The sequence below is a fragment of the Rutilus rutilus genome, assembly GCF_951802725.1.
Source record: "Rutilus rutilus genome assembly, chromosome: 10".
In the NCBI taxonomy this organism is placed as follows: Eukaryota; Metazoa; Chordata; class Actinopteri; order Cypriniformes; family Leuciscidae; genus Rutilus; species Rutilus rutilus.
In genome coordinates, this window is record NC_140215.1 from 24,633,694 (window position 1) to 24,646,313 (window position 12,620).

The 12,620-nt window shown below is 38.2% G+C and overlaps 1 protein-coding gene across 2 annotated transcripts in view; it reads right to left on the minus strand.

Moving 5' to 3' along the window:
- The window catches only part of pard3bb (par-3 family cell polarity regulator beta b), a 335,104-nt gene that overhangs the window by 250,725 nt on the left and 71,759 nt on the right, over window positions 1–12,620 (minus strand). For both annotated transcript variants that reach the window (XM_084421753.1, XM_084421752.1), the window contains exon 4: window positions 8,903–9,086. In XM_084421753.1, coding sequence (XP_084277879.1) covers window positions 8,903–9,086 — 184 coding nt within the window. The remainder of the gene's footprint in view (window positions 1–8,902; window positions 9,087–12,620) is intronic.

Here is a 12,620-nt window from a genome sequence, read left to right on the forward strand (position 1 = left end):
CCTTAAGCACAATTAAAAAGACTGGCCTTCCTTTCCATAGTTCCTCAGCATCCATCACTCTCAGTCATGAGCGATTAGCTTTGCGTGATGGTTTCACTGGATGTGCACATGACTCACTAGCTTATTCCTCAGTCTCAGATCACGCTGCTCCGGTTCCTATTGGTCGGGCAAGAGCCGAAGGCCATTAAAGTAGAGGGTAACTGATGGTGTGTCAGCAACATGATGAGTTTAGATTTAGACTCATGGGATCAAGGCAGATGGAGACAAGAGGGACGTTCTGCTCTGTGGTCTAAAACCGTAGGCCTGAGGGTCTTTACTCATCACCGTTTCTCTTCATCTTTATCTCTTCATTGTCAAATTACTTTTACTTCTCTGCTCCTGGTCAAGTGTACAAATACAATAGAAGTGAAGTCAATGAAATACATTCGGTTGAAAAAATCATGTGCATCTAATATCACCTTGACTTGCCTTTATCAGAATATTTTTGTGTATGTAAAGACAGTAAATGATGAGCTGCCAGCTCAGAATAAAAGGATCTGATGGGTCAGTGAGGATATAATGAAATGCTTAAGTGATCCTACAGACTCAACCTCAGGATATCAAACCCCTGGGGTTTCACCAAGCCCACAGAAAATGTATAGACATATGTCAAAAATATTTGTAGGGTCAAGTATTGATCCTTATTGAAAGAACACCCTAGATGCACTTAAATCTGGAGCTATTGATGAAACCCAACCATAACAAAAAAGAAATCAATACTCTTTTCAATCTCATCATTCACAATGTGTTTTAGGGATAGAGGCACAGTGTGTGTGTGTTTGGGGGGGTGGGTGGATTATTCGAAAAATATGGCTTGTAGAAGTTTGGCAACAACATTACTGCATATATAACATACGTATAAATGTACCACAACCATACGGACAAAGAGAAGAGCTGGGGAAAAATTGCCTCGGTTTTGAACGTACCGGGTGAATGTAGAAAGCTGCTAGCGCTATGAGCTAACTTGCTGACGGTGCTGCCGAGCAACTGTAAAACATTTTAGCCCTTGAGGCTAGCGTTAGCTAGCATACTACTGTTAAAGGCACAATATGTAACTTTTTTGCTTTAAAAATATATCACTAGATCACTATATCTATGTTATATATATTTTTTTGGTTGTGTACTTACATTATCCCGACTGTTTCCAACAACTTTCAAACCAGGAGAAATTTGTAATTTAATTCAAAGACAAAGTTTCTTTATTTCCGTTTTGTCGCCATCAATGGCGTCATATCCGCGTTGTCCCTGGTTTCCGCTCGTACTGCCATAACAACCAGAGCCCTCTGATAGTAACCAAGGCGACTGACGTGTACAACTGTGTAGTTCGCAATGTCTATTTGCACGCTGTTGTTGTTTCGTTTAAACATTATGGACCATGACAAGCAGACTTTGGATAAAAAAGGAGAACTAAAACGAGAATCAATATCAGCGCAGTGTTTTCGAGATGCCGAGAGCTCCCATAGACAGTATATAAACGAGAGCTCCACGTCCGAGACTTCGACCGCTCCTACATGTACTTTATTAAACAGGTGACTACATTTACATAAAACTAATCAATGTTATATAGTTCAACAATGATAAAATGTTAGAATATGATCTGTATGTTATTCTAATGTTGATCTAGCTTACTGCTAGTCTCATACAGACAAACTAACACATACATTTCAACACATTCAAATGCAGTTTAGTGTGCTAGTGTAATGTTAGACCAAGTGAAACAGCGCTGCATTACCACACAAGTTTAATTTGTCTAATAAACTGACCTCTGAGTTGTAATTCTGCACTTGCGTGTAGTTCAGTAGAATGAAATGTCCTTATTGCTTTTATATCCGCGGGACTCGCGTCGCGTGTGGAGCTGATCGCTGTCTCTAAGCAATCCCGACCTGCTTCATATCACAGTCATGATAAAACATCGATGTATTCACTCATCCATAAACATTATTAGATCAGTCGGCTTGACGTTGACGACAAGATCCATAATTCTTAGCAAATGTTGCGTCATCAAAGTACGCCTTTGTTATTGTAAGAGGTTAGCGACCCCTAGCGGCGAAAAAGTCCATACTGTACGTTTAACAGACATTAAAATCGGCAGTTAAAAATCTCACCTCCAGTTCTTGCTGAAGAACAGACAATCCATTTCGTTTTTATCTTTTTCCGCATAAGATCACGTGAAGTGCCCCCTCTGGCATGATAATATTTTTAATATCTTGTAATGTGTGATGTGCCCCGATTTTTTTAATCTTGTTGTATGTGTATGGTTGAGATTTGAGATGAGAAAATCTGTAAAGATTCTCCTTATGTACGTGATGCAACCAGATTTCAGAATCAGTTCGATTTTAAAACTGATTTTAAAGATCATAAAAAACAAATTTGGTCTGTTATTCATGGGAAATTTCCTTGGCTGTAACTCTCAGCTTTCTGTCTGATTAAAGACAGAAAAGACATCCCGACTTCCACCAGAACTCAGATGTTGTACAGATGTCTTAATTTACAGTTACAGCCTGTCAATAAAGACAATGTTGGACACTGTTAGTCAAGTTCAACAAAATTTTTATAGATTTCTGCACATCATCAGAGAGCCCCGTGAGCTTTGGGAGTTTACAGTGATGTCATGGAACAATTCCTAAATATGTCAGAAGTGATAAAAGCGTACAGGTTCGTCTGTGTAGAAGATAACCGCTCTGCCAGACTTCCACACGCAGATCTAAACCACAAGGCCTCAGGTGACACTTGCCAGACGCCCTACAGTGGAAAGAGACCTCTGAGCTAAACCATGTACTTCCTCTCTCCTTCATCTGACTCGTCCTAAATCACAATCAGTCTCATGCCGTCCTATTTCTTTCTTTCGCATCCCTGCTTTTCCATCCCTCGTTCTCTCCCCCTGGCCCATCTCACGCCTGACAGCATGACAAATGCTGCGTTAGACACTCGGCTGCCATGCGGCCTGTTTCGGATTAGGCAGGAGATCGCGGCAGAGATGTTTACACTGCCCATCAGTGCCGGTACTTCAGCAGACTGCAAGGTCAGGATGGAAGAGAGAGACCTGTGCACACGGTCAATGGGGAGAGGTTGAGAGTGCCAGAGGTAATTTTAAACAGCAGCTCCTGAGGGACACATTACCCACAAGGCCAACAAAGAGACACAAAGGTTAGAGACAGCGTCAATGAGAACAACATGGAGAAGCTTGGAAGAACTGAGCGAAATGATCTCATTTGTTTAATCTGACAGTTTGTTTCAAAGAACCAGTCAAAAATGATCCTTGATTGTGTTCTATGTTTTTATTTGTATAACCTGTATGACACAAAAGATGATGGTAACCAAACAGTTTTGCTGACCATTGACTTCCATTATATGGACCATAAAACAGAAGAAAGTCAAACAGGATTGGAATGACATGAGTGTGAGTAAAGGAAGGCACCATCTTCATTTTTGAGTGAACTATCCCTTTAATTACTGGTGTTTATCACTATATTTTCAATTAAGCCACAGTATCAGTCTAAAGTTTGGATCCTTTATTATTACCATTTTCCTCATTTAATAACAATAGTCAAGTACAACTATGAACTATCAAATAGTCATCAATATCAATGTTTTAACTATCTTATATTTTAGCTTCCACCCTTTGTCTACTGTATATTACAGGTCTGCACACTCTTGAAATGATCTTACCAATCAATTTCTATTCATATTTTGCTTTGTAATGAAGGCACGATTTATCAGATAAAAAATTGTAACAAATATTTAGTCCAGTGCTTCCAAAGTTTTCTCTGGTATTGTACATTGAGTCGAACAGGGCTTGATGAATCCAACAGGTCATCCATTTCACATATGTACTCCCAAAGTCTAAATGCTTTACAATTCAGATCAATCAAATAACATTTGTCCCAGTGTTTGATTTTTATTAAAAACCAACAGATTTATTTCAGTTACGTTCAAAAGTTCTAATAAGGTCACATTAAAACAAAAGTCTATTTATTTTTGCTACTTTTCAAAAGCATTTTATGTGTAGATTTTATTGTTTACCCTTGTCCCATATTTTAAACTAGAACTTGTGATCAGAATATATTCAGATCAGAATTTATTAGCCTATGTCATTTGGCAAAGCTTTAATTTTTAAGTGTAAAAAAATTGTATGCTACATAAACTGTATAAATCGTAATTTCCTCCACAATGCTATTAAGCATAATACATGGTTTGAAATGTGATGGAAATGACACCGTGGTGGAAACGTTCATGACTTAAAAAAAAAAAAAAAAATGAATGATTAATATCCTGTGGAACATTGCAAACAGACTAATTAAACTAGGGAGAGTTTGAAAAATGTTCAGTTTATTGGAAGTCCACAAGGCCAAAAGTCCCTATAGTTGAAGAAACACCCATAAGCTCTGAACTGCGCTAGTAATTATTCAGCAGCCCAACAATGTCACTTCCTCTCAAAATGAGTATTTCCAATTTCCACATGCCAACTATTTCCAACTGAAGAATGCAGAGCAACTTTAGTGTTTCTCCAACTTAATATTAAAAGTGAGCCCCATGAGTGATGAGAACTGTCTAAAGGCTGCTCCAGTGTGACAAACTAATTAAAGTCTTTCAGCTAAAGTATTTCTCATGCTTTAACTCAAGCATTCTAATGCCAGACATTTAACGTGCTGAATGTTTAAACGTGTCGGAAAGACAGAACCTCTCCCTTCTAACAGCTCACGTCTCATTAGATATCACTGAAATAGATGTGGAACAACCACATGCATGTCTGCTCTAATAAAACAAACAATGTCCCTTTCTAACAGAAGATAAGCAACCAATGAAATGCTGCAGTTGAGCCAACAGAAGAAAAGAAGAAACGATTAATATGTCCTGACCAGAACCAGAGCCGCCGAATGAACCTTCTACCGAACTACACTGAAGAAATCATTTCAAGCACTATAAAATGCACAGGATGTGAGTATGTGGGGAATCTCTACTAGCGAGAGTGTGTGTACTCACTGACAGACTCCAGATGACACTGCTGGTCTCAATAGACCTCTGGGCATACTTATCAAAGCAGACATCACTAGTGCAAACATATGTGTGCTAAACAGCCCACAGTGCCACAACAACATCCCTTCATATCAAATTAAAATGATCTATGAGTTCACATACTCACTGATTGACCATGTAAACAGTCACTTCAGGCACACCAATACCCCAAAAACAACTTCAAATGCTGGAAAAACCATGACGCATTACCCTTTCCTCTAAGGACAGAGACATACTCTATACATGCACACAAGTGCAGATGCGAACATAGTCCCTCTGTACATACAGCGGGGCACAAAATATAAGCAACTAATGAAATTGCTTCTATTTTCTAATTAGACGGTCTCCTTTCTGTTTTTATCCCCCGACACATTCCTAATGATTACTTTTGCCAGTGCACTACGGCAAGCTTTATGCATGCGCTTGAGCGCTTAAATATATATATATATATATATAATTTTTTTTTTTTTTTTTTTTTACAATCTTATTGACCCTAAAATTTTAACCTTAAAATTAAAGACCCTAAAGTGGTTTAAATATCTAGCTATAAACATATCTACAAGATTAACTAACTTTAATTTGCTCACCTGGATTGTCTCCAAACTACTGCTCCACGATGACAGAGTAGCCCAGAAGCGAAGACAAAACCGATCGTATAACTGGCCATAAATCTTTAAACAAATGCACAATATAATGACCCATGTGGCAATGCTAAGAAAGCAATCTGTCCTTATATGTTTTAACTCTTCTAACGTGCTTTGGAATACAAGCAACTACACACGAAAGCTAGCAAAACATACTTGCATACGATTTGGGAACTCTACATCAAATTCTGCTCTGCCCAGCCGACGAACAATGCATTCAAAAAGCTGAAATAGATTTTTTTTTTTTTTTCTGCTTTGTGAATTAATTGGGGGTAATAAAACAAACCTATAGAGCATAAAATAGAATTAGAGAGCTGCTCTGGTAACAGGGATTTCCCAGGTCATCATATAACTAAATGAAAGGTGGCTGATTGGATTGTGAAGATGTGTGCACTTCCTGTGTTCATGGATGGCTGAGTGCTGAGCATTCATTTGGATTGCAGGAATAATCCACTTAGAGAGGCGGGTCAGGCCATACGCTGGGTATTTGGGGAAATACCAGGGTGTCCGTCTCATTGATTTGGAAGGTGGTTTCTTAATGATAAATCTTTGCAGGGATTATGAGTTTTATTTCATTCAGTTACATTTTTGGGGTATGTGCAGAATATTGTGCAACCAGATCACGAAGGCAGATTGTTTGTTATAGTCTTTGTCGAATGTTGGCCAAATCAGTCCCTGACCACACGTCCAGTAATTCGATCGCAATGCATCTTGGGTGCATTCACACCTTTTAATAACACTTTTTAATATAGACAATCATAAGGGCTTTTCACACTTGAAATAGTTAATCCTGGGTTATTCTAAACCCAGGTAAACAGAATCCTGGGTTATCTTCCTTCACATTTCACACTGCTCATAATTAACCTGGGGTTAACAATTAATATTCATAAACTACGGTTTCACACTGTTCATTCCTAAACCCTGGGTTAACGTCCTTATTCGTATATTTGTGGAGTCAGTGTCACTGATGAACGCTGCACTGCACACAATATGTTTAAAGGATAAAGCATCTATGCGCTTCCTCATGTTGCCGAATGTAATATCAAAATGTTCCTGAATAGAAAGGTTAGAATAAAGTGTTTTAACATGTCATGTTTTCTGTCACCATTTGACATTTTTCTCCTCAAACGCTGAAACTATTGTTTATACAAAATATTGTTATTGTAACTGTTCAAAGCACGTGAATATGAGGCATACTATTGGTTGTCGGTTGCTAAGCATCTAGTCATAACATACTAACACTGCATCTTTTCACACTGCACACGTTTGGCACCGCAATGCGGGGTTAACGCTGCAAAATCTGTGCTAACCCTGCTTCTAAATTACAAGTGTGAAACGTTCCTTTACCCAGGTTAAAAGCAGTGTTTAGAACGACGATTCTCCGGGGTTAAGTGCAGTGCTGCAGGGATGATGTATTTTTGTAGGCCAAAACCCCAAAACAAACACTGAGGTCAATGGGTTTGTTAAATGGATTTTTGAATAAATGCCTGAAATAAGGTATGTGGTGAACACAAGCTCAAGATATTTTTACGTTTTATTCTACGACATTAAAATGCATCAGTAATAAAGCTTTTACGGTACTTGTTTTGAAATAAGTGGATGCTAACAAGTGGCTAAATGGGACAACAGAGGTTGTCTGGGACACTAAACGCCATCAGCCAAACATGTAAACTCAACTTATCGAATCACTAGTCGCTTTCACAGCCTTTTTGAGTTTATAATCACAATCTAACTCAAACTTTCAGGAAAAATGTTTTAAAACATAGATTGAAAGAGTTGTTGGAAGATTAATGGTGGTCACACTGAAGTCATGTGACCGTGTTGTAGTTCGTTTATAGCCTACATTTAGCTTTTTACTTCCGCCTAGTGTATTTAGTCTTCAAAATTCATTAAATTTGATTATCATGATGAACAAATTTGTAAGAATCATAAACCTTTGTTGGCCACAGAGTTTTGTTCTGCAATAATACAAAAGCCGGTGGAAAAATCCTATTGTATTAATCCTTTTTTGTCAAGGGAACCAGGTGATTCTGAATTCCATGCGAGGCAACAAAAATACATCATCACTACAGCTTTCTATCAAAAACACATGTTAATATCAGGTGTAAAAACACCTTGAGACCCCTGTATTCGGCTAGACAGAGCGCACGGACCGGTTCATGTTCACACAGTGACACAGTGTTACAATTTCAAACGCTCTCCACTTCCTCTCCTCACTCTAACATCATGTCTGCATATACAGAGGCACGTGTGATCTCTCTTTTTAACAAATGATCCAGATACAGATGTATGTCAGACCCTGTCGACGTGACAAACGGCATATTTACAGCCGTGGAGAATGAAAGAGGAAAAGATCAGTCAGTCAACTGACACCTCCACCTTGAAGTAGAGACGGGGAAACTCGAGCACTTCCCAGGAATGCCTGGATCGCGAAAGAAAAAGCCGCTTTTCCAGTACGCTGAACTTTGCGAGCCCCGTGTCTACTTTTACAATGAAACTTAAAACACAAAGGGGCAGATTTACAAGGAGACGCAAAGACGCTCACACATACGAATGCACACGATTCCCCGGCTTATTTTACCAAGGATTTAATTTCAGAGTGTAAACATGTTCTAAATCATACACACACTCTGACATTTAGAAGAAATAGGTGTGCGTTTTCTATATTGGAGGTGTGCGTGACATCAGACAGAGGTGAAACCAGCCCAGATGAAAAACGTATGGTTCCCCGAGGTGTAGTAATACAGAACCGAAACGACTGAAGTATTCCAGACCCGTCCGAAATAAGAGAAAATGTCTTTGTCCAAAACAAATTGAAAAAAAGTGTCAAACTTCTCAGCAGCAACTGTTTTCTCACGGATGGTGAAATTCTTCAGGAAGGTTTTATTACATTTTAAAGATATGAGACACAGGGGTTGGTTAAGGTGAACTGTGTATTAAAAGTGATACTTCAATATGAGCAAGTGCTGTAATGCAGAGGGAACACTTTCATTTGATCATAGCTACATGAGTGAGTCAGAGCATTTCAAGCTTAAACCAGGGCCCGATTATGCCATATAATATCATCTCTCATAGTGGCAGTCTATTATTTCACTCACCATTAACTCAGAAGCGCATGTGTTTGATCACAGCTCTGTTTTTCTAATGGGAATACATTACTTTTTTTCTTTTTTACAGACTGTATCGTTTTATTGCATACATACTGGACTTGAGGGCAGAGGAGTTGACTTCAATTTCTCCTCCTTTGATTGGCTGGAAGCATGCGAGTTCAGAGTCATAGGGTTCTGGGCTGGACTGTCCCGTTAGGCTGCTACTTGTCCTTGTTCCATTCCCAGGACTCATGGCGCCCCTCTGCTGGGCCTCCTGTTCCTCGTACACTGCGATCAGCTGCGGGACACACAGCAAAGTAAAATTCAGAGCAGATACAGTCAATATGCTACAGTCAGGTTTCAGATGTAAAAATATTCCATAGGAGAATTGATCTGTGAGCTCTAATTATTTAATTAACTACGTTAACCGATGGTTAAGCTGGCATGATCAATGCACATTTCAATTTTTTTGTGTGTGTGTGTATATATATATACACACACACCGTATAAATCAATAGTTTTCTTGTTCTCTATCGTTTTTTGTTAAATTAAGTCATTCGTAATGCTTCATGGGATTGTACCCTTTTGTCTCGTACCTTTTGTCCTTTTTTCCGATTTTCAAAAACCCTTTTAGCCTCAAATCAAAGTTTATAATGTTGTGATTCACCTTGTAGCCAGCTGAATTGATTCATGGCTTACAACTCTTTAACAAAGACTTCCAAAATGAATGGGAAAAATAGTTCCGGAACCAAGGCCGCTCAAAAAGTGAGCAGGCACTGTTGCACATACAATAGAAAAAAAAAAAAAAAAAAAATGATCATGAGAAAATAGACATGGCCAGCATATTATGCCATTATAAACCAGACAGTTCCAGTTCTAAAATAGCAAGATAGCTAAGCTCTACATATAGCAAAGGCTGTACAACATTTCTGAAATTAGCTACATTAAATCTACATTAAATTAAACAATATTTTGCCTACTGCAGTGCAGACACAGATAATGTAAAACTGACTGACCACACCACAATCTGTGCCCAATGCCAAACTTTTATTCAGAAAGGCATTCAATTGATCAAAAGTGACAGTTAAGATATTTAAAATCTAAAAAAAGATTTCAAATAAATGCTGATCTTTAGAAATTTTGTTTCTAATGACAGAATCCAGAAAAACGATCATGATTTCAACAAAAATATTAAGCAGCACAACTGTTTTTGACATTGATAATTGAGAAAAAAAAAAAAATTTACTTGAAAATCAGCATATTAGAATGATTTCTGAAGGATCATGTGAGACTGAAGACTGGCGTAATGGCTGCTGAAAATTCTGCATTTGTAATATTTCAAATAACCGTTTTTTTTTTAACAAAAAACTGCAGTCTTATTGCAGTCGAAGAATAATGTTACACACATTAAACATCTTTTTAATAAAGTCTAAAAAAATTTGAAAGGTAGTGGAGTGTCAGCAAGATGTTTTACAGTATAAATCAGAGTGCATTTAGAGAATAAAATAATGTACTATATGTGGAAATAATAGTACCCAATATATTTTACATCAAACAATACACACTGGCCTTTATTACCTTGTGCATCAGGACGCGATAGAGGACATCTAAGAAGCCCAGCATGGCTAGTGTGTATTAGTTTAATCTCAGTAAGCGATGATATCCATTCACTTCACGATGAGGGTGTGAGGCCTGCCAGTTAAATACATGCATCTCACCGACACTGCATTAGACTTCTGCTGCACTGCTGTTCTCGGGGCCTCCATGAATGTGAGTCTGTGCATGTAGAGCAATGTGTGTGTATGTGAATGAATGCAGTCAGAGACAGAAAGAGGAGTTTTCTGGTAAAACCAGAGGCTTCCAGTCAGAACGAGACAGCAGGAGAGTAAACATATAAATAAACAATACACACTGTGACATTCAGGAAAATGTGGGTGTGAGTTTGTGTATGACTTAAATAAGAGAATCCAAAATATTTCTATGAAACAGCATTTTGCATAATTTGTATTATTCATTTCCATCCTTATGACAATGGGATTTTTAGATGTAATTTGCCTTGCTTATTAAAGACAAATAGTGCAGGTCATTGTGTCACTCATAGCATTAGGTTCTCATCTGCCACAGAAATGTAAAGAACCATTGATCCTAATTTTGTTCCTCGTATTATTATTAGTAGTAGTATGGTAGTAGTAAGAGTAGTAATACAAGAAATATTCCACATACATTACCATTCAAAAGTTTGGGGTCAATAAGAATTTGTTTAAAAAAAATGAATACTGTTATTCAGCAAGGATGCAATAAATTGATCAAAAGTGGCAGTAAAGACATTTATAATTTATAAGTCGCGCCGGAGTATAAGTCGCATTTATTTAGAAATGTATTTCACAAAAAAAAAAAAACAATGTTACGGACGGGACAGTTCTCGGTTACGGACGTGAGCGCTCTGAAAGTGGCACTAAAAGACCGCTTTAAAACTTGCACAGAGACCTCAAACAGAAAGCACAAAGCCTGTCTTTAAATTTAATTTCGTTTTGTATTAATTGTATCTTAATTTTAATCAATGTTTCATCAACCAATTGCCTGGACTTAATAAATAAGAAGTAAATATAGTAGAAAATAGATAATCACGACACGAAGGCGCCGGCATGTGAACTGGAGCTCGTCTCATAAATTAACCGAAACTCAGTGATAAGGTAGCCTCCTTGCCTCACAGACCTGATATAGAAAGCTTGAAATGTCTACTTTTAAACAGAACAATCCAAAACGAAAGAAAACAGACTGTTCTCTGCTTATGTAATTCGTATGAAATGTGCATTTCTCTCAGGCGCGTTCACTACTGCGAAGATCGCGAGTCAGCATCGTCAACTTCATCTTTGCAGCCGACACTGACACAGAAAACTCTTGTTTATTAGTAAACAATTAAAATGTCTCCTGCTATATTTTACATATTCATAATCATTCATTTTGCTGGTTCTTTGTGACAGCTTTTAGGTGCTTTATTGGCAGCGCCACCCTTACATGTTACATGAACGCGTCACCACCGCATCAGCACCGAAAACATGGAGATTTTTTTTCTTTTTGGGTGCATTTTGTTTGTGTTCAGGCTTTCTCAGTTGTCTTTAGGCGCTGCTAATAAAGTTACGAGTAGGCCTACACATTGGATTCACGTTTATTATTATATTTAAAAAATACCCCAGTTTTTATGCCGGTCGTATCATTTTATTTTGTTGTATTTATCCGCCACACTTTAAAGGCTGGTCCGTGAAAATATTGTCTGATATTAAACCGGTCCATGGGGACCGCTGCACTAGCACACATACAAAAAAATAAAGTATCGTTTGGACTTTTACATTGGGATTTGGGCTTTCACACTGTTAGCTTAGCAGCATGCTAACACAAAACACTATTGAAATTAATTGTGAGTTGAGCAGTAATCTATTTTGGAGCTGCTTGCTACCTGTACATACAGCGATCCGAATTAGTCCCATTTGACGCTGAACTCAATTTGGATGCTGCCTATGTAGGCAACAGACAGCAAGGCATCTCATTGGGTTTTGGAACAGAGCTATCAAGTAGGAACCTCTAATTTCCAACTTATATGTGCCACTTAGCATTACACTCAATGCAATCCCCACCTCCCCTCAACCAATACCTCTTCATCTATCCATCCATCCATCCATCCTGTCCGTCCATCCATCACTGATTGCTATCATTCCTTTCCCAAGACCAAAAACCTTATTTCTGATTACACCCACTGCTATTCCTGACAGATCTTCATGGCCAGAACCTCTCCACACACACACACACACACACACACAACACACACACACAC